We start from the raw sequence: 20909 nt of genomic DNA on the forward strand, positions 1-20909 counted from the left end.
TTGTTCCGTTTCCCTAAATGCAAGTAAAATTACATTTTCTTAAATGTATTTCGCCAAAATATATAAATAATACTTTCATTTTCACCAACTACTTGTTTCTTTTTGTTCACCTTTTTTCTGCTCAAAAATCACCACATACTTCGTTTTCGATAGCATGCTACCTATCGTGTTCAACTTCGAGTAGAAACAATTCGATAACGACTGCGGTGATCCGCGTAAACTACATTACGAAGACGAAGTACTCGATTTCGACTGCGGTGATTTGGCCCCAGGTTTTTTTTTGGTATTTATAGATTCACATACAAGAAAGAAAGAAATGTAGTTTAATTTCAGATTTTTTAACCGTGATATGCAACGCAAATAAATATTTTTTTTGACAAATTTAAGAAAACTTTTTAGACATAAATAAATTTAATTACTTGTCAAAGAAAATTTCGTAGTTTCAAGGAAGAAATTGGAATTCAAAATTGTAAAAATGTCTTAGCGCCATGCGAAATTTTAAGAAATTCTGAACTATTTGGTGAGAAATACGAATTTATGAAATTTTTATGCTTCATTTGTGTATAATGTTTTCCCTTTATTGGGTTAATTTAACTAACGTACACAATTATTGGAGAAATATTAACTAAAACATAATAATTGGCTTTAGTGGTGGGTTCAATCTTATTTGAGTGTATAATAATTATTACGAAGTTTTTAAACTGAATCGCTCGTGTGGGATCAGGTTGTTTTTTCCTAAAGGGTTTGGACTCCGAAAAAATATCGACTTAATAAAAAATGTTATGCAACCTATATTATGTATGTATGTAGAAAATATTAAATGAAAATTTCTTTAAAATAAAGAAATTTCAATTAAAAGATAATATAGGTAAAATTAAATTAAGTAAAATACTCGTTATTGAGTTCTTTATTTAGACCCATTCTGGATCTTTCAATTAACTGAGACTGAGATGTTTCATTCTTCCTTGCAAGTTTTTTATACCCACCACCATAGAATGGTGATGGGGGTATAATAAGTTTGTCATTCCGTTTGTAACACATCGAAATATCGATTTCCGACTATATAAAGTATATATATTCTTCATCAGGGAGAAATTCTAAGACGATATAACGATGTCCGTCTGTCCGTCCGTCTGTCTGTCTGTCTGTCTGTCTGTTGTAATCACGCTACAGTCTTCAATAATGAAGCAATCGTGCTGAAATTTTGCACAAACTCGTCTTTTGTCTGCAGGCAGGTCAAGTTCGAAGATGGGCTATATCGGTCCAGGTTTTGATATAGTCCCCATATAAACCGACCTCCCGATTTGGGGTCTTGGGCTTATAGAAATCGTAGTTTTTATCCAATTTTCCTGAAATTTGAAATCTAGAGGTATTTTATGACTATAAAGAGGTGTGCCAAAAATGGTGAGTATCGGTCCATGTTTTGGTATAGCCCCCATATGGACCGATCTCCCGATTTTACTTCTTGGGCTTATAGAAACCGCAGTTTTTATTCAATTTACTTGAAATTGGAAATCTAGAGGTATTGTAGGACCACAAATACGTGTGCCAAAAATTGTGAGTATCGGTCCATGTTTTGGTATGGTCCCCATATAAAACGACCTCCCGATTTGGGGTCTTGGGCTTATAGAAACCGTAGTTTCTATCCAATTTGTCTGAAATTGGATATCTAGAGGTATTTTAGGACCATAAAGAGGTGTGCCGAAAACGGTGAGTATCGGTCCATATTTTAGTATAGCCCCCATAAGAACGATCTCCCGATTTATCTCCTTGGGTTTCTAGAAACCGTAGTTTTTATCTGATTTGCCTGAATTTGTAAATATTCTGATATTTTAGGCTCACAAAACCGTGTATCGGATTAAGTTTTTATCGGTCCATTTGATAATGCCTCCATATAGACCGACTTCACTTCTTGGCGGTGTAGAAGGCGCACTGATCATGAAAATTGCTTGAAACTCAATGTAAAATTTTCAGATTTTACTTCCACAGATTTAAGATTTCAAATTAAGACGTTATTTTATAATTTTCTTGCACACTTACAAGAGATGTTAATGATTCCTCTAAAACTCAAACAAAAATGGTTCTTATAAATCCAGAATCTGATATAGTCCTCATAGGTGAAATCTTCAAATTTATCTTCGGGAAGTGTCCTCAAATCCTCAAGCCCTCCTGAAATTTCAAAGGAAACCCTAATATTTGGTTCATGGTGGTGGGTATTTAAAATTCGGCCCGGCCGAACTTAGTGCTGTTTATACTTGTTTTAATATAAATAAAATATATTTTTAACTTTTCAGTAAAGAAAATATCTTATAAATTGGATTTTTAAAAGTGGCATTACCATTCCAGCAAAAAACGTCGCCAAAAAAGTAAAGAAAATGTTCTTTTTGGATCCGGGAGTGGTGCAAAATTGACGCAGCAGCGATGAATTTAACATAGGCTTGTCATAGGATGGATCTTCATCATTTCAACTGCCGTTCCACAGAACTTGCATCACTTCTTAAGGTGTGATCCGAATTCAATGTTCTGCATGTAAATTAAAAAATTCTGTGATATTTTGCCAAATAAATAATTTTTTTATAATTTTTAATGGATTCTAACGCTTGTCGGAAACTTACTCTGTTTTTAACCTATTTCAAACAAAAAAAGTTAAAATTACCCATTAAAAGTATGAAAAAACCAAGTTATAAAAAATTTAATTAAAGGAACTTCCTGCACTGAAAAAAATATTTCATGTCTTTAAAATGCGAATGCAAAATTTGCTTAGCATAGCAGACACATTTCTCTAATATAAAGTTTTTTCCTTGTCCAATGAAGTCGTATTATCCTTATAATTAAGTGATTTCACTTAAAAGTGGGTATCATAACATGAAAGAAAAAATGTTTGGGCTAAGGTCAACTTGACTTTAATAATTCAGAAAAATTCTTTAAATTTTATGAAATTGTCTTTAATTTTGTTGCCTTTTTGCATCTTGACTACAAAGCAAAAAATCTTTCAAATATAGGACACACTTTATTTTAAAACCGTTTTTTACTTGAAACATACCATAATTTCTACTGGAAGTCGTTTTTAAACGAAACGACTTTGAGAGCATATAAAGAAAAAAAGCTGAAAAAGCGAAAAATTAAAAGTTGCTTCCCAGAAGCAAGTACACAAAACCCTAATTTAAAAGAGAATTGTGTCTTAAAAGTATCATTTCTTTGGCTTGGAATTAATACCAAAATTTTTATATTTAGCCGGTAAGTTTTTTTGTGGTTTCGGCCAATATATGATTTAGTGATATTATGGTTAATTTTTGTTTTAGGAATCCTTTAACTTTTTTTTTAATTTGAATACTGGTCCGACATCATTAAATCAAAGAAAGTTGGACAAGGCTCTTTTGAGATCTGTGGGATGACTTTCCCACAGATTGCAAAATTGGCATATGGAATTTTGACATGGCTGAAGCGTACAATTTAATTTGATTGTGAAAAAAGGCTTTCAAAATAGAAATTAATGCGGCATAAATATTCCAAATTTACCTAAATAGTGCAATTCGCTATAAATTACATGAATCAACAAAGAATCCGGGTATCAAAAGTAATTATATATAAGGAAACTATTTCTAGAGCCCTGTCTGGCCTACACTTCGAAAAATTACAATCAATATAGATCAACGTTTTCCAGAAAATACTATGGAGACAGCAAACCTACTCATCTATATATGTATATACTTTTAATTTAAATTATTCTTTTCAAGTTATACTAAGAAACTGTAACCCAAATACTGGTCCACAAGCGCTTGTTGGCTGATCAACTCAAATAATTTTAGTGAGTATTATAGAATCTTTGTTTTTTTTATACCCTCCACCATAGGATGGGGGTATATTAACTTTGTCATTCCGTTTGTAACACATCGAAATATTGCTCTAAGACCCCATAAAGTATATATATATATTCTTGGTCGTGGTGAAATTCTGAGTCGATCTGAGCATGTCCGTCCGTCCGTATGTCCGTCCGTCTGTTGAAATCACGCCAACTTCCGAACGAAACAAGCTATCGACTTGAAACTTGGCACAAGTAGTTGTTATTGATGTAGGTCGGATGGTATTGCAAATGGGCCATATCGGTCCACTTTTACGTATACCCCCCATATAAACGGACCCCCAAATTTGGCTTGCGATTGCTCTAAGAGAAGCAAATTTCATCCGATCCGGCTGAAATTTGGTACATGGTGTTAGTATACGGTCTCTAACAAACGTGCAGAAATTGGTCCATATCGGTCCATAATTACATATAGCCCCCATATAAACCGATCCCCCGATTTGGCTTGCGGAGCCTCTAAGAGAACCAAATTTCATCCGATCCGGCTGAAATTTGGTACATGGTGTTATTATATGGTCCCTAACAACCATGCAAAGTTGGTCCACATCGGTCCATAAGTATATATATTTATTTTTTATTTATTTATTTACACAGCATAATTAGCAGCTGGTTACAGTAAAATAAAAAGTATGACGCTTATAATACATTAAAAATAAAATGAAATAAAATATATCTATATAATCTATTTTAGAAATTGTAGGGACAATAGAAGATTTATAGGCAGGATTGGGACTAAGAATTGGATACAAACAACAAAAAAACAAGAGAAAAAAAGAAGAGAGAAAAAAAAAACGATAAGATAAGGAACAATTTTACAACAAGAATTGGGAATATAGTGTAAAGCTGGAGTAAATTCATTGCGGAAAAAATGGGATACCAGGGATAGAATGGGTTTTGTATTAGACGAATTATGGGTCAGGAACTAAGAGAATCAGGAACTAGGATGAATCAGGAACTAGGATGAATCAGGAACTAGGATGAATCAGGAACTAGGATGAATCAGGAACTAGGATGAATCAGGAACATGGTGATAGCAGGAATAGGAACAGCAGGAACGGATACAGGAAATGACGCCAAAGCATAGTAGGAGCATAGTAGGTATGTTGAAAGGAAGAAATTTAGGCAATTACAAGTCAGGAACCAGGAAGAATCAGGAACACAGCAGTATAAGGATGAATCAGGAACTAGGGTGAATCAGGAACATGGTAATAGCAGGAATAAGAACAGCAGGAACGGATACAGGAAATGACGCCAAAGCATAGTAGGAGCATAGTTGGTATGTTGAAAGGAAGAAATTTAGGCAATTACAAGTCAGGAACCAAGAAGAATCAGGAACACAGCAGTATAAGGAAATGGAAAATAAAATCGGAGAGAATAATATCGCTTGAACGGGAGTTATTACAGGAACATGGTGATAGCAGGAATCAGGAACACAGTGATAGCATGAATAAGGATAGCAGGAACGAACACAGGAAATTACGTTAATGGACAGGAGCATAATAGGGAGTTATTGCAGGAACAGACAGGAACAATAAAATACGAAATACGATATAATTATAGTTGACAACCCATTAGAGCACAAATCTAATCCATAAGGATAGCGCGTTTTATACAAGATATGGAATCAGTGAGTGAAAATAAATTAAAAGAATGGTTAAACTCAATTATAAGACGATTCAATGGGCTATTGGCCTCGTAGTTGTACTTGAATAGTGGTAGTCTCAAGGGCAAAAAATGTCTCATTGGTCGACTTGGTACAACAAAGTTCAAGTGTCCAATCAAGAAATCTGAGTCAATCATACCATTAACCAACTTCACAATAAATAAAATATCCAGCATGCGCCGTTTTCTCTCAAGGGTTGGCAAATCTATCAGCCTCAATCTATTCACGTATGGAGGTAACTCCGTCACGTCACCCCATCCTAATCCTCGTAAAGCAACCAACAGAAAATTCCTTTGCACTGACTCGATCCTATCAATATGACAATTGTAAAAAGGAGACCAAATAATAGAACCATATTCAAGAATCGGACGCACAAGAGACGTATATAACCGCTTACCTTGGTAAGGGTCATCAAACTCCTTCGACCAACGCTTTATAAAACCTAAAACAGACATAGCCTTCCCAACACAGCTATCAATGTGGTAGTTAAAATTCAATTTAGTGTCCAACCATACCCCCAAATCCTTAAAACAAGATACCTTCTCCAGATAATAGTCATCGATATGATAATCAGTAGACAAAGCACACCTTCTCGAAAAAGTCATACTCTTACACTTCCCCCTATTAAGAGTCATACAATTCACAACGCACCAATTAATCAACCTATCAAAGTCCCCTTGCAACCTAGCAGAATCTACATCTGAAAAGACAGATGCAAAAAGTTTCACATCGTCAGCATACATTAGTATCCTTGAAAATCGAATAACATGTGGCAGATCATTCAAATACAAAGCAAAAAGAATGGGACCCCATATAAACCGATTTGACCTCCGAAGCCTCTTGGAAGACCAAAATCCATCTGATTCAGTTGAAATTTGGTACGTGGTGTTAATATATGGCCTCAAACTCCCATGCAAAAATTGGTCGATATCGGTCCTTAATTATATATAGGCCCCATATAAACCGATCCCCAGATTTGACCTCCAGAGCCCTTTGGAAGAGCAAAATTCTTCCCATTCGGTTGAAATTTGGTACGTGATGTTAGTATATGGTATCCAACAACTATGCAGGAATTGGTTCCTATCAGTCCAAAATTATATATAGCTTCCATAAAAACCGATCCCCAGATTGACCTCCGGTGCCTTTTGGAGAAGCAAAATTCATCCGATCTGGTTGAAATTTGGTACGTGGTGGTACTATATGATATTTAACAACCATGCCAAAAGTGGTCCATATCAGTCCATAATCATATATAGCCCCCATATAAACCGATCCCGAGATTTGGTTTTGGAGCCTCTTGGAGGAGCATATTTCATCCAAGTGAGTTGAAATTTGGTACATTGTGCTAGTATATGGCCGTTAACAACCATGCCTAACTAGGTCCATATCGGTCTATAGTTATATATAGCCCTCAGATAAATCGATCCCCAATCACACAAAAATTGGTCCATATCAAGTTCATAATTGTATATAGCCCCCATATAAGCGACCCCCATATTTCAATTCTGGCTCTCTACGTACCGTGCAAAAAGTCCATATCGATTCGTAATTATTTGTAGACTTCACTATAAATAACTTTTTGTCTAATATATACCACGTATGAACTAACTCACAATTTAGAAGAAGGTTTAAGATACCACAACTCAAGTAATTCGATTGTGAATGATAGTTGGAGTTCAAAATTGCAAAAATGTCTTAAGTACTATAGGAAGTTTAAAATGGTCGCATTATTGGTAAAATTTACAAATTTTAAGAAATTCTCTACTATTTTGTGGGTAACACGAATTTCGTAAATCCTTATGTTTCATTTGTCAACTAATTTTGTCCTAATGTACGCAATAAAATTATTAGGAAACTTTCTCAATTATTAGGAAACATCAATAGCTAACTATCCATATAAGTTATATTAATATAGCATAGCTTGCGGCGCCCACAAGCCGACTAAACAAACTTTATTTAACAGAAACAAACATTTAGTTGGGCACCGTGTAGCAGTGGTTGCTACGTCCGCCTTGCATACCAAGGGTCGTGGGTTCGAGCCCTGCTTCGACCGAACTTCAAAAAGTTGTTTTTTGTATTTTTTTTACGTATATTCTAGAGCCACCGTGATGCAATGGTTAGCATGCCCGCCTTGCATACACTACGTCGTGGGTTCGTTTCCTGCTTCGACCGAACACCAAAAAGTTTTTCAGCGGTGGATTATCCCACCTCAGTAATGCTGGTGCCATTTCTGAGCTTCTATAAGTGGTTTAACTGCAATGTGGAACGCCGTTCGGACTCCGCTATAACATGGAATCGGGCAGCACTCAGTGATAAGAGAGAAGTTCACCAATGTGGTACCACAATGGACTGAATAGTCTAAGTGAGCCCAAAGATAATTGAGTATAACAAGATTAAGCATTGTGCTCTTATCAAGAGAAGACAAATGTCAAGGTGTAGAGGGCTATGAGAAAAAAATTGTTTTATTTGTCAATTTTTTCAAAAGCAGCTCTGCCCAAGAATAAATTTAAACGGCAATAAACCATAATGAATATTTGCTTTAAAATACACATACGTTTTATTTTAATTTTCTACAATCGTTTTGGTACTGCTTTTGTGGGTTTTTATTCAGAAATTTATGAAAAACACAAATGTTATGATATTTTCCGACGCAAACGGCAGTACATTTGAGAGACACGTCGACGCAAATGATATTTTGTTGGCAGAGTCCTCTGGTGCTTCAGTTTTGCTATGACAAGACTGCATCTTCTTCTCAATTATCTTTGGCGAGCCTGATACATCGGGCTGCCACCTAATCTAACCTAACCTAACCTAGATATGTTCGAAAGATTCCGAAAAGATGTTCAGCATTACATACTACTATATTAAATTTTTACCATGAACTGTAAAATGTGTCTTATTAAAGACTTAAAGTCAGAAAAGAACAATGCTTGATATAAACGAAATGGACTGTGCTGTTGGTTGAAAAATATTTTTTTTATTGCGAAAATAAAAATTTTGTAACAAACGAATTTTTTTGGTGATAAAAGTTTAAAATTTTCGAAGAAATTCAAAAAAACTCTAACAAAAGAAAAACGTTTTCGGTACACGTTTTCCAAACGTTTTCTTTGCGTGTAGGGTTCATTTTGTTTTTGAGTGCAGTTTTAAGCTAAACATGTTTCCAGTATGTATCCACAAGTGCTCGTCACTTTGTGATCGTAAATTAGTTTGATTTTTCAAAAATGTCTTTTAAGTATGTGGCCTATTAACACCCAATTTATATTTAATGCATGATATTTACCAAAAACTTTGATTAAGACTGACCCATTTGTAACCCACATCCGTAAGAACGTAATATGCACACACACACACACATCTCCATAACCACATCAGATAAATCAAATTCTTAAGTAGGTGTACACATATACTCACATACGAGTATATGTAAAAATATCTAAGTTTCTGTCTGATTTATTTCTTATTTATGAGGATATGCATCCTCACTTGTTCATGTTTGTGTGTGCTTGTGTTGGTTAAATTGCTTTATGTTCATTAATGGGTGCATTAATTAACAATAAATAAAATGAAAAATCAAACCGAATTGCCTACGAATGCAAAGCATTTAAACGAAAAGCTCACCAAGCAAGTGTTAACATATGTGACATTTCATGGTGACAAATTGACAACCTATACAAGAGGACAATGAAAAGAGAAAATCCGGAATATCAATATTTTTTGAGCAACAATAATTATATGTTGATTAACAAGTGTAGATGTAGTGGAATACCAAGTGGCTTTATTTATCGAAAGAATAATAAGATTTATGGAGAATCGATGCTGGCAGGTTTATGAAAATAACAGAATGTTTATTAAATCGAAAATAAAAATAAATAAATAGGATGAATGAACTACAGAAGTGTATAAAATTATATTGCACACTGAAAAAAATATTTAAGTGATATTAAAGATTAAGCAACCTAAATTTGAGGATGCGAAATTTACAAAGTATTAAGGACAAATTTCTTTAAAATAATGAATCTTAAATACCCACCACCATGAATGAAATATAATAGTTTACTTTGAAAACTCTTCGCCATAGCGGGTTGCTTGATAATATATAGAATTTCAGGGGATTTTATGACAGATATTCTCCCAAGCAGATCAGTTCAACCAGTACGCTTCCCGAAGATAAATTTTAAGATTCTACCTATGAAGACTAGATCAGATTCTAGATTTATAAGAAACAATTTTATTTGAGTTTTAGAGAAATCATAAATATATCGTGTAAATGATGAAATAAAGCCTTGATTTTAAAATTTTTAAATTTGTAGATTTTTGCCGGCATTATTTAAATGATTACGAGGAGTAAAATCTGGAAATTTTACTTTCAGTTTCCAGCAATTTTTATGATCAGTGCGCCTGCTACACCCTCAAGAAGTGAAATCGGTATATATCGATGCCTTACATAATGGACCGGTAAAAATAAAATAAATGCGATACAGATTTTTGAGGGTCTAAAATACCAGTATATGGGGGCTATACCAAAACATGGACCAATTTTCACCATTTTCGACACATCCCTTATAGGTCCTCAAATACCTCTAGAATTCAAATTTCAGACAAATTGGGTAAAAATTACGAATTCTACAAGCCCAAGAATACGAGAATGGCAAATTGGGTAAAAACTACAGATTCTAGAAGCCCAAGAAGTAAAATCGAGAGATCGGTGTATATAGGGGCTATACCAAAACATGGACCGATACCCCCCATTTTCGACGCGCCAATGTGTGGTCTTAAAATACCTCTAGATTTGCAATTTCAGGCAAATCGGATAGAAAATACACTCTCTAGACGCCCAAGAAGCAAAATGGGGAATCGGTCCATATGGGGGCTATACCAAAACATGGACCGATAGGCACCATTTTCGGTGCACTTTTTGATGGTCCTAAAATAACTCTAGATTTCCAATTTCAGGCAAATTGGATAAAAACTACGATTTTTATAATCCTAAGACCCCCAAATAGGGAGGTCGGTTTATATGGAGACTATATCAAAACTTGAACCGATATAGTCCATCTTCGAACTTGACCTGCCTGCAAACAAAAAACGAATCTGTGCGAAATTTCAGGACAATAGCGCCATTATTGAAGGCTGTAGCGTGATTACAACAGACAGACAGACGGACAGACCGACATGCTTATATCGTCTTTGAATTTCTCCCTGATCAAGAATATATATACTTTATATAGTCGGAAATCGATATTTCGATGTGTTGCAAACGGAATGACAAACTTATTATACCCCCGTCACCATTCTATGGTGTTGGGTATAAAAAGTGTATTAACTCTGCTTCAAAAAATGTTTTCATAAAATTTAGAATAAACATTTTGTAAATTTGCGTCCCTCCGTTAAAGTCGCATGTCGCATGAACTAAGGCAAATTTTTCTTTAAGTAAAGAAACAATCGTCCTTAAATTAACTGAAATATTGAATCTTCTCATTTAATATATAAACGTTTCAAATATAGGCTAACACATATTTTGAGGATTTAGCACCTTTGGTATATAGTTTTTTTTTTTTTGAATTAAGAAAACATTTTATACTTTGAAGTATCTGCCATAATTTGGATTTTTAAAGTGTCATTTGTTTGTACGTGAATAGATTTAATAATATACCGCGAAAAGAAAATGAAAATTCGATAAATGAGATCTGTATCATAACTTAAAACAAGTATATTCGGCCGTAAGTTCGGCCAGGCCGAAGCTTATGTACCCTCCACCATGGATTGCGTAGAAACTTCTACTGAAGCCGATGGCAAGGTATCTCAAAACTTCCTAACACCGTAATATATACCACATAGTCCATACGTGGTATATATTAAACTAAAAAAGGCCGATTAAATACGTATATAATTAGGTTTAAAGTTTCTATAGAAATACAATTTTGACAAAATAAAATTTTGACAACATTTTCTATAGAAGTAAAATTTTGACAAAATTTTCTATAGAAATAAAATTTGGAAAAAAATTTCTATAGAAATAAAATTTTAACAAAATTTTCTATAGAAATAAAATTTTGACAAAATTTTCTATAGAAATAAAATTTTGACAAAATTTTCTATAGAAATAACATTTTGAAAATGTTTTCTATAAAAATAAAATTTTGGTAGATTATTTTTGGCTCGAATGGCAACCATGATTATGAACCGATATGGACCAATTGTTGTGTGATTGGGGATCGGCTATATATAACTATAGACCAATATGGACCAATTTTGGCATGGTTATTAGCGGCCTTATACTAACACCACGTTGCAAATTTCAACCGGATCGGATGAATTTTGCTCCTCCAAGAGGCTCCGGAGATCAAATCTGGGGAACGGTTTATATGGGGGCTATATATAATTATGGACCGATATGGACCAATTTTTGCGTGTTTGTTAGAGACCACATTCTAACACCACGTACCAAATTTCAACCGGATCGGATGAATTTTGCTCCTCTAAGTGAATCCGGAGGTCAAATCTGGGGATCGGCTTATATGGGGGCTATATATAATTATGGGTCGATGTGGCTTATATGGGGGCTATATATAATTATGGGTCGATGTGGACCAATTTTTGCATGGTCATTAGAGAACATATACCAACACCATGTACCAAATTTCAGCCGGATCGGATGAAATTTGCTTCTCTTAGAGGCTCCGCAAGCCAAATCTGGGGATCGGTTTATATGGGGGCTATATATAATTATGGACCAATATGGACCAATTTTTGCATGGTTGTTAGAGACCATATACTAACACCATGTACCAAATTTCAGCCGGATCGGATGAAATTTGCTTCTCTTAGAGCGATCGCAAGCCAAATTTGGGGTCCGTTTATATGGGGGCTATACGTAAAAGTGGACCAATATGGACCAATTTTTGCATGGTTGTTAGAGACCATATACTAACACCATGTACCAAATTTCAGCCGGATCGGATGAAATTTGCTTCTCTTAGAGCGATCGCAAGCCAAATTTGGGGGTCAGTTTATATGGGGGCTATATATAAAAGTGGACCGATATGGCCCATTTGCAATACCATCCGATCTACATCAATAACAACTACTTGTGCCAAGTTTCAAGTCGATAGCTTGTTTCGTTCGGAAGTTAGCGTGATTTCAACAGACGGACGGACGTACATGCTCAGATCGACTCAGAATTTCACCACGACCCAGAATATATATACTTTATGGGGTCTTAGAGCAATATTTCGATGTGTTACAAACGGAATGACAAAGTTAATATACCCCCCATCCTATGGTGGAGGGTATAAAAATGAAATCTAAAACGAAATCTAAATCTTAAAAAAATTAAAATAATTCGTTCAGCTTACACGAGGATTAGTGTACACTAAAATCACTTTCTCTTAATGCTTTAAAATCGATAAATTTTCTGATAATTTTGAGCAGTTTTTGTTCGAGAAGATCCGAGCTGTCCTCATGGTAATAATGATAAGCAAAGTCTTAAATAAGATTTTTATTAATATTGGATGAATATACTTGTGTTACTACATAACTAAAAAAATATTGTCGTGGGGCTAAAGATTTCGTGTCTAAAATGTCCTTATTGAATTTTCAAAAATATTCAGTTAAAAATTTAATTGTTTCAACAAATTAACCCTCTAATGCCCAATCCCGCCTTTAGGCGGGCTTCATTTAATAAGGAAGCTTTTAGTAAAACACACCCAAAGACAACAAAAATGAGTAAACTAAAAAGAAAACTTAGTTGAAACTGTTCAAAAGGCTTTACAGCATATACTGAATTTTACCGTATAATTTTATCTTGTTTTGTTTTCTTGCTTTTGTGTCGTTAACATTGAAAATTTAATCAGCTGGCCAAAAAATTAGGGCATTAGAGGGTTAAAACAACAAGCAATCAACAAAATTAATAGTATCAACTAATTTTTTAATAGGATCAATATATTTTTTTTTTAAATTAATTGGATCAATTATATTTCGCATCCTAAAATTTAGGTTGAGTAATCGTTAATATCACGTATATATTTTTTTCAGTGTAGATACAAAATTATGCAACAATTTTGTATTTTTGCATAATTTTGTATAGGAAGAAAATTTTGTAAAAATTTTGTATAGAAATAAAATTTTGCGATAACTTTGACAAATTTTCTATAGAAATGAAATTTTGAGAAAATTTTCTATAGATATGGAATTTTTTTTCTATAGAAATAAAATTTGGACAAAATTTTCTAATGAACTAAAATTTTAACAGAAATAAAATTTTCTCAAAATTTTCTATAGAAATAAAATTTTGTTAAAATTTTCTATGGAAATAAAAATTTTGACAAAATTTTCCCTGATGGAAATGCGAGCTAGACAAAAATTTAATTTTTCTAACCTATGTTAAATATTTGCATTTGGTCGCACAAATCACATTTTTTTATAAAAAAAAACATTAGCTTTCAATTTTTTTTTAAATTGAATTTTCATTAAAAGAAAATGAATTAATTTGGCTCACTTAAGCTAAATAAAATCATTATTCATAATTTACAATTCAAAACAATTATCTATTAATTTATTGTCTTGGGTTCCATGTAGCGTATGAGTGATATCAAAAAGAAATCGAATTAGTAATCGAACGTATACGCCCCCAATAGCCAACGTAATATGAAATTGAAGGCAAATTATGTTGAATGCTGGTAATTGGATGAATTCTAATCCAATATGAAAAGTAAATGACAGGCTCGTGTTTTTTTTTGCCCCACCAAACAAAAATTACAAGGACTTTACTAAATAAAAAATAATGAGATTAGATTTGAATTTATTTCTTGTACATACTTAATTGCTTAGCTTTGCCTTTTTGAAAATCGTGAGTGCTTAGTAAATAAAAGTGAGTGAGGAAGAGAGCAAAATAATTTAATTTGCAAGTCCTTTTTTTAAACAAAACTTAGTAATCAATTAAAAAATATGGCAGTAAATAAGAAAAATGTTCTTGGACATTTAGAGAATTTTGTTATTGTTGTTGTAAATTTTTTTAGTGGCACTTTACATCATTTTTACATTTATCCCGCATTTGGTCTGGAATTTTGTCTTTTTTTTATAACGCAAAGCAATTAATCAAAATGAAAATCCTAAATAAACAAATTATTTTCTTTCTAGGACCTTACATAAAGTAAATAATTAAATATAATGCTCCAAAGCTTTTTTTCTATAGAAATTGAGAGTGGGTACTTTTTTTTCTCTTAAATTCGTAGAAATAAATAAATAAAAAGAGAGAGAGAGAGAGATAGAAGAATAGAAAAAATATACAAAACCGATTTGAACAAAGTGAACAATTCCCTATTATTTAAAATCAAGGAAAGGGGCTCATTGTTTCTTTGTATATCCTCAAGCTGTGGCATTGGCCTTTACGTGTAAGTAACTCAGTAGTTGGCAAAATTCATTTGTATTTATATGAAACTACGTACAATAGCATGGGTCGAGAAAATTTTTAAATTTAAGTGAATTGTTCCTTTTTTAGTCATAGATTATTTTAAATACAATGTAGAATATTGTAAACTAAAGGAAGATGCTTACAATATAACAGGATGGCTGATAAGTCCCCGGTCTGACACATAGATGGCGTCGCTAGTATTAAATGGCTTGATAATGAGTTTCCGGACTCTGCCCCAGGGAAATCAACAATAATTGATTGGTATGCAAAATTCAAGCGTGGTGAAATGAGTACGGAGGACGGTGAACGCAGTGGACGCCCGAAAGAGGTGGTTACCGACGAAAACATCAAAAAAATCCACAAAATGATTTTGAATGACCTTAAAATGAAGTTGATTGAGATAGCAGAGGCCTTAAAGATATCAAAGGAATGTGTTGGTCATATCATTCATCAATATTTGGATATGCAGAAGCTCTGTGCAAAATGGGTGCCGCGCGAGCTCACATTTGACCAAAAACAACAACGTGTTGATGATTCTGAGCGGTGTTTGCAGCTGTTAACTCGTAATACACCCGAGTTTTTCCGTCGATATGTGACAATGGATGAAACATGGCTCCATCACTACACTCCTGAGTCCAATCGACAGTCGGCTGAGTGGACAGCGACCGGTGAACCGTCTCCGAAGCGTGGAAAGACTCAAAAGACCGCTGGCAAAGTAAAGGCCTCTGTTTTTTGGGATACGCATGGAATAATTTTTATCGATTATCTTGAGGAGGGAAAAACCATCAACAGTGACTATTATATGGCATTATTGGAGCGTTTGAAGGTCGAAATCGCGGCAAAACGACCCCATATGAAGAAGAAAAAGACAACGCACCGTGCCACAAGTCATTGAGAACGATGGCAAAAATTCATGAACTGGGCTTCGAATTGCTTCCGCACCGTATTCTCCAGATCTGGCCCCCAGCGACTTTTTCTTGTTCTCAGACCTCAAAAGGATGCTCGCAGGGAAAAAATTTGGTTGAAATGAAGAGGTGATCGCCGAAACTGAGGCCTATTTTGAGGCAAAACCGAAGGAGTGCTACCAAAATGGTATCAAAAAATTGGAAGGTCGTTGTAATCGTTGTATCGCTCTTGAAGGGAACTATGTTGAATAATAAAAACGAATTTTGACAAAAAATGTGTTTTTCTTTGTTTGACCGGGGACTTATCAGTCAACCTGTTATGTTAATTCTACTCCCTGTGGATTTCAACCAAAAGTGACATCCGATTCAACCAAAAGTGACATCCACAACTTTAATTCTACTCGCTGTGCAAAGTTTCAAGTAAATCGGGGTAAAACGTTGGTCTCTGTGGTTATATGAGTCTAAATCGGGCGAAAGATATATATGGGAGCTATATCTAAATATGAATCGATTTAAACTAAATTTAGCAAGCATAGTTAAAATATTAATTCTACTCCCTCTGCAAAATTTCACGTAAATCAGAGAACAATTTTGACCTTTGTGGTCATATTAGTTAAAATCGGCCGAAAGATATATATGGGAGCTTATCACAATGGAATGAATAGTCCATATGGGAGCTATTTCTAAAACTGAACCGATTTCAATCAAATTTTGCACACTTCACTAAACGACCAAGTGTTATGTTTGTCCAAAATTTCAATCAAATTGGGGTAAAACTTTGGCTTCTGGACCCATATAAGTGCATGGGAGCTATATATAAATCTGAACCGATTTCTTCCAAAATCAATAGGGTTCTATTCTGGTCCAAAATAGAAAACTGTGCCCAATTTGAAGTCGATTGGACTAAAACTGCGACCTACACTTTGATCACAAAAATGTGTTCACAGACAGACGGACGGACATGGCTAGATTGACTCAGGGGCCCACCCTGAGCATTATTGTCAAAGACATCATGTGTCTATCTCGTCTCCTTACGCACTAAGAAATGAGCAAATTTTTTTTGTCGCCAAGTGAGTCGTTTTTATACCCTCCACCATAGGATGGAGGGTATATTAAATTTGTCATTCCGTTTGTAACACATCCAAATATTGCTCTAAGACCCCATAAAGTATATAACATATATTCTGGGTCGTGGTGAAATTCCGAGTCGATCTAAGCATGTCCGTCCGTCCGTCTGAAATCACGCTAACTTCCGAACGAAACAAGCTATCGACTTGAAACTTGGCACAAGTAGTTGCTATTGATGTAGGTCGGATGGTATTGCAAATGGGCCATATCGGTCCACTTTTACGTATAGCCCCCATATAAACGGACCCTCAGATTTGGCTTGCGGAGCCTCTTGCAGGAGCAAATTTCATCCGATCCGCCTGAAATTTGGTACATGGTGTTGGTATATAGTCTCTAACAACCATGCTAAAATTGATACACATCGGTCCATAATTATATATAGCCCCCATATGAACTGATCCCCAGATTTGGCTTGCGGAGCCTCTAAGAGAAGCAAATTTCATCCAATCTGGCCGAAATTTGGTACATGGTGTTGGTATATAGTCTCTAACAACCATGCTAAAATTGATCCACATCAGTTCACAATTATAAAGGGTGATTTGTTAAGAGCTTGATAACTTTTTTTTTAAAAAAACGCATAAAATTTGCAAAATCTCATCGGTTCTTTATTTGAAACGTTAGATTGGTCCATGACATTTTCTTTTTGAAGATAATTTCATTTAAATGTTGACCGCGGCTGCGTCTTAGGTGGTCCATTCGGAAAGTCCAATTTTGGGCAACTTTTTCGAGCATTTCGGCCGGAATAGCCCGAATTTCTTCGGAAATGTTGTCTTCCAAAGCTGGAATAGTTGCTGGCTTATTTCTGTAGACTTTAGACTTGACGTAGCCCCACAAAAAATAGTCTAAAGGCGTCAAATCGCATGATCTTGGTGGCCAACTTACCGGTCCATTTCTTGAGATGAATTGTTCTCCGAAGTTTTCCCTCAAAATGGCCATAGAATCGCGAGCTGTGTGGCATGTAGCGCCATCTTGTTGAAACCACATGTCAACCAAGTTCAGTTCTTCCATTTTTGGCAACAAAAAGTTTGTTAGCATCGAACGATAGCGATCGCCATTCACCGTAACGTTGCGTCCAACAGCATCTTTGAAAAAATACGGTCCAATGATTCCACCAGCGTACAAACCACACCAAACAGTGCATTTTTCGGGATGCATGGGCAGCTCTTGAACGGCTTCTGGTTGCTCTTCACTCCAAATGCGGCAATTTTGCTTATTTACGTAGCCATTCAACCAGAAATGAGCCTCATCGCTGAACAAAATTTGTCGATAAAAAAGCGGATTTTCTGCCAACTTTTCTAGGGCCCATTCACTGAAAATTCGACGTTGTGGCAGATCGTAAGTCTATTCATGATGAAATGTCAAAGCATACTGAGCATCTTTCTCTTTGACACCATGTCTGAAATCCCACGTGATCTGTCAAATACTAATGCATGAAAATCCTAACCTCAAAAGAATCACCCTTTATATAGCCCCCATATAAACCGATCCCCAGATTAGACCTCCGGAGCCTCTTGGAGGAGCAAAATTCATCCGATCCGGTTCAAATTTGGAACGTGGTGATAGTATATGACCGCCAACAACCATACCAAAATTGGTCCATATTGGTCTATAGTTATATATAGCCGATCTCCAATCACACAAAAATTGGTCCATATCGGTTCATAATCATGGTTGCCACTCGAACCAAAAATAATTTACCAAAATTTTATTTCTGTAGAAACTTTTGTCAAAATTTTATTTCCATTTTCTACAGAATAAAATTTTGTCAAAATTTTGTTAAAATTTTATTTCTATTTTAATATTTTGTTAAAATTTCATTTCTATAGAAAATTTTGTCAAAATTTTATTTGTATAGAAAACTTTGTTAAAATTTTATTTCTGTAGAAAATTTTGTCAAAATTTTATTTCTATAGAAAACTTTGTCAAACTGAATTATATACGTATTTAATCGGTATTTTTATACCCTCCACCATAGGATGGGGGGTATATTAACTTTGTCATTCCATTTGTAACACATCGAAATATTGCTCCAAGACCCCATAAAGTATATATATTCTGGGTCGTGGTGAAATTCTGAGTCGATCTGAGCATGTCCGTCCATCCGTCCGTCCGTCCGTCTGTTGAAATCACGCTAACTTCCGAACGAAACAAGCTATCGACTTGAAACTTGGCAGAGTAGTTGTTACTGATGTAGGTCGGATGGTATTGCAAATGGGCCATATCGGTCCACTTTTACGTATAGCCCCCATATAAACGGACCCCCAAATTTGGCTTGCGAGGCCTCTAAGAGAAGCAAATTTCATCCGGTCCGGCTGAAATTTGGTACATGGTGTTAGTATATGGTCTCTAACAACCATGCAAAAATTGGTTCACATCGGTCCATAATTATATATAGCCCCCATATAAACCGATCGCCTGATTTGGCTTGCGGAGCCTCTAAGAGAAGCAAATTTCATCCGATCCGGCTGAAATTTGGTACATGGTGTTAGTATATGGTCTCTAACAACCATGCAAAAATTGGTTCACATCGGTCCATAATTATATATAGCCCCCATATAAACCGATCCCCCGATTTGGCTTGCGGGGCCTCTAAGAGAAGCAAATTTCATCCGATCCGGCTGAAATTTGGTATATGGTGTTAGTGTATGGTCTCTAATAACCATGCACAAATTGGTCCACATCGGTGCATAATTATATATAGCCCCCATATAAACCGACCACCAGATTTGACCTCCGGAGCCCCCTTGGAAGAGTAAAATTCATCCGATTCGGTTGAAATTTGGTACGCGATGTTAGTATATGGTATCCAACAACCATGCAGGAATTGGTTCATATCAGTCCATAATTATATATAACACCCATATAAACCGATTCCCAGATTTGGCTTCCGGTGCCTTTTGGAGAAGCAAAATTCATCCGATCTGGTTGAAATTTGGTACGTGGTGGTAGTATACGATATTTAAAAACAGTGCCAAAAGTGGTCCATATCAGTCCATAATCATATATAGCCCCCATATAAACCGATCCCGAGATTTGGTTTTGGGGCCTCTTGGTACGTTTAGAAGAAGTTTCTACGCAATCCATGGTGGAGGGTACATAAGCTTCGGCCTGGCCGAACTTACGGCCGTATATACTTGTTTGATTTAATATATACCATGTATGGAGTTACTTATGGCTATCGGCAAGCGTTACCGTAACTCAAGTAATTCGATTGTGTATGGCAGTGTTTAGAAGAAGTTTCTACGCAATCTACATAAGCTTCGGCCTGGCCGAACTTACGGCCGTATATACTTGTTTTTTTTTTTTTTTTTTTTTTTTTTTTTTTTAACTTAGCCTAAAAAAATCAGATTAGTACAAACCTGTAATAATTTTACCCTTCAGTCGATGTGACCAATACCTTTCCGGCCAACGGGGTGGCCTTCGTCCGCGTACTGTATGGACCATTGACACTTGATGTCCATAGCACCCAATGTTTTCTAATGGATATGACCGTCGCGATCTTATGAAATGCCTTCTGTCCGAAATCGTGGACTTTTCTTAATTTTTCCTCTGTGGTAATATTTAAGGGAATCTCAAACTCATTGAACCAATTTTTAATGGCATCCATCAAAAGAGATACACAGTATCCAAGTGTTCTTTGATTTTTCGGTGCGAAAATTATCTTCCAAAAATAAGAATTAGTGGACAATCCATATTTCAAAGAATTATAAAATTTAAATTTTAAATATTTCGTGGTCTTTACATTTCTTTTTTTCTTAAGTTGGCAGGACTGTCAATGACATCTGGCCCAAATTTAATGTGGAGTTTTCGATGCTCCACGTGAAATTTCGAAGGGGACCAAGAACAAAAATTCAACCGAGCACTGTTTTGGTCTGATTTAGTTCTGTGTGACTTCTGAAAAATTATAAACTTTATTTTCTTTAAAATTCTTTATTTTAA

At 35.1% G+C, this 20909-nt stretch overlaps 2 protein-coding genes across 2 annotated transcripts in view; one reads left to right on the plus strand and one right to left on the minus strand.

The window, feature by feature from the left end:
* Nos (Nitric oxide synthase) overlaps positions 1 to 20909 on the plus strand; it is a 441191-nt gene that overhangs the window by 4120 nt on the left and 416162 nt on the right. The window lies entirely within an intron of this gene.
* Positions 5447 to 6130, minus strand: LOC142225106 (uncharacterized). The gene is made up of 2 exons (XM_075294880.1): positions 5916 to 6130; positions 5447 to 5834 (listed from the first exon to the last, which is right to left on the minus strand). The coding sequence occupies exons 1-2, from the start codon at positions 6128 to 6130 to the stop codon at positions 5447 to 5449; spliced, it is 603 nt and encodes a 200-aa protein (XP_075150995.1).

The sequence above is a fragment of the Haematobia irritans genome, chromosome 2 (assembly GCF_050003625.1).
Source record: "Haematobia irritans isolate KBUSLIRL chromosome 2, ASM5000362v1, whole genome shotgun sequence".
NCBI lineage: Eukaryota > Metazoa > Arthropoda > Insecta > Diptera > Muscidae > Haematobia > Haematobia irritans.

What these genes read in the sequence shown, in the direction of transcription:
- LOC142225106 (XM_075294880.1), bottom strand. Translation starts at nt 6,130, where the DNA reads ATGACTTTTTCGAGAAGGTGTGCTTTGTCTACTGATTATCATATCGAT. An exon ending in GACCCTTACCAAGGTAAGCG is followed by an intron (nt 5,835 to 5,915) that starts GTTATATACGTC and finishes TCATATTGATAG; the next exon opens with GATCGAGTCAGTGCAAAGGA.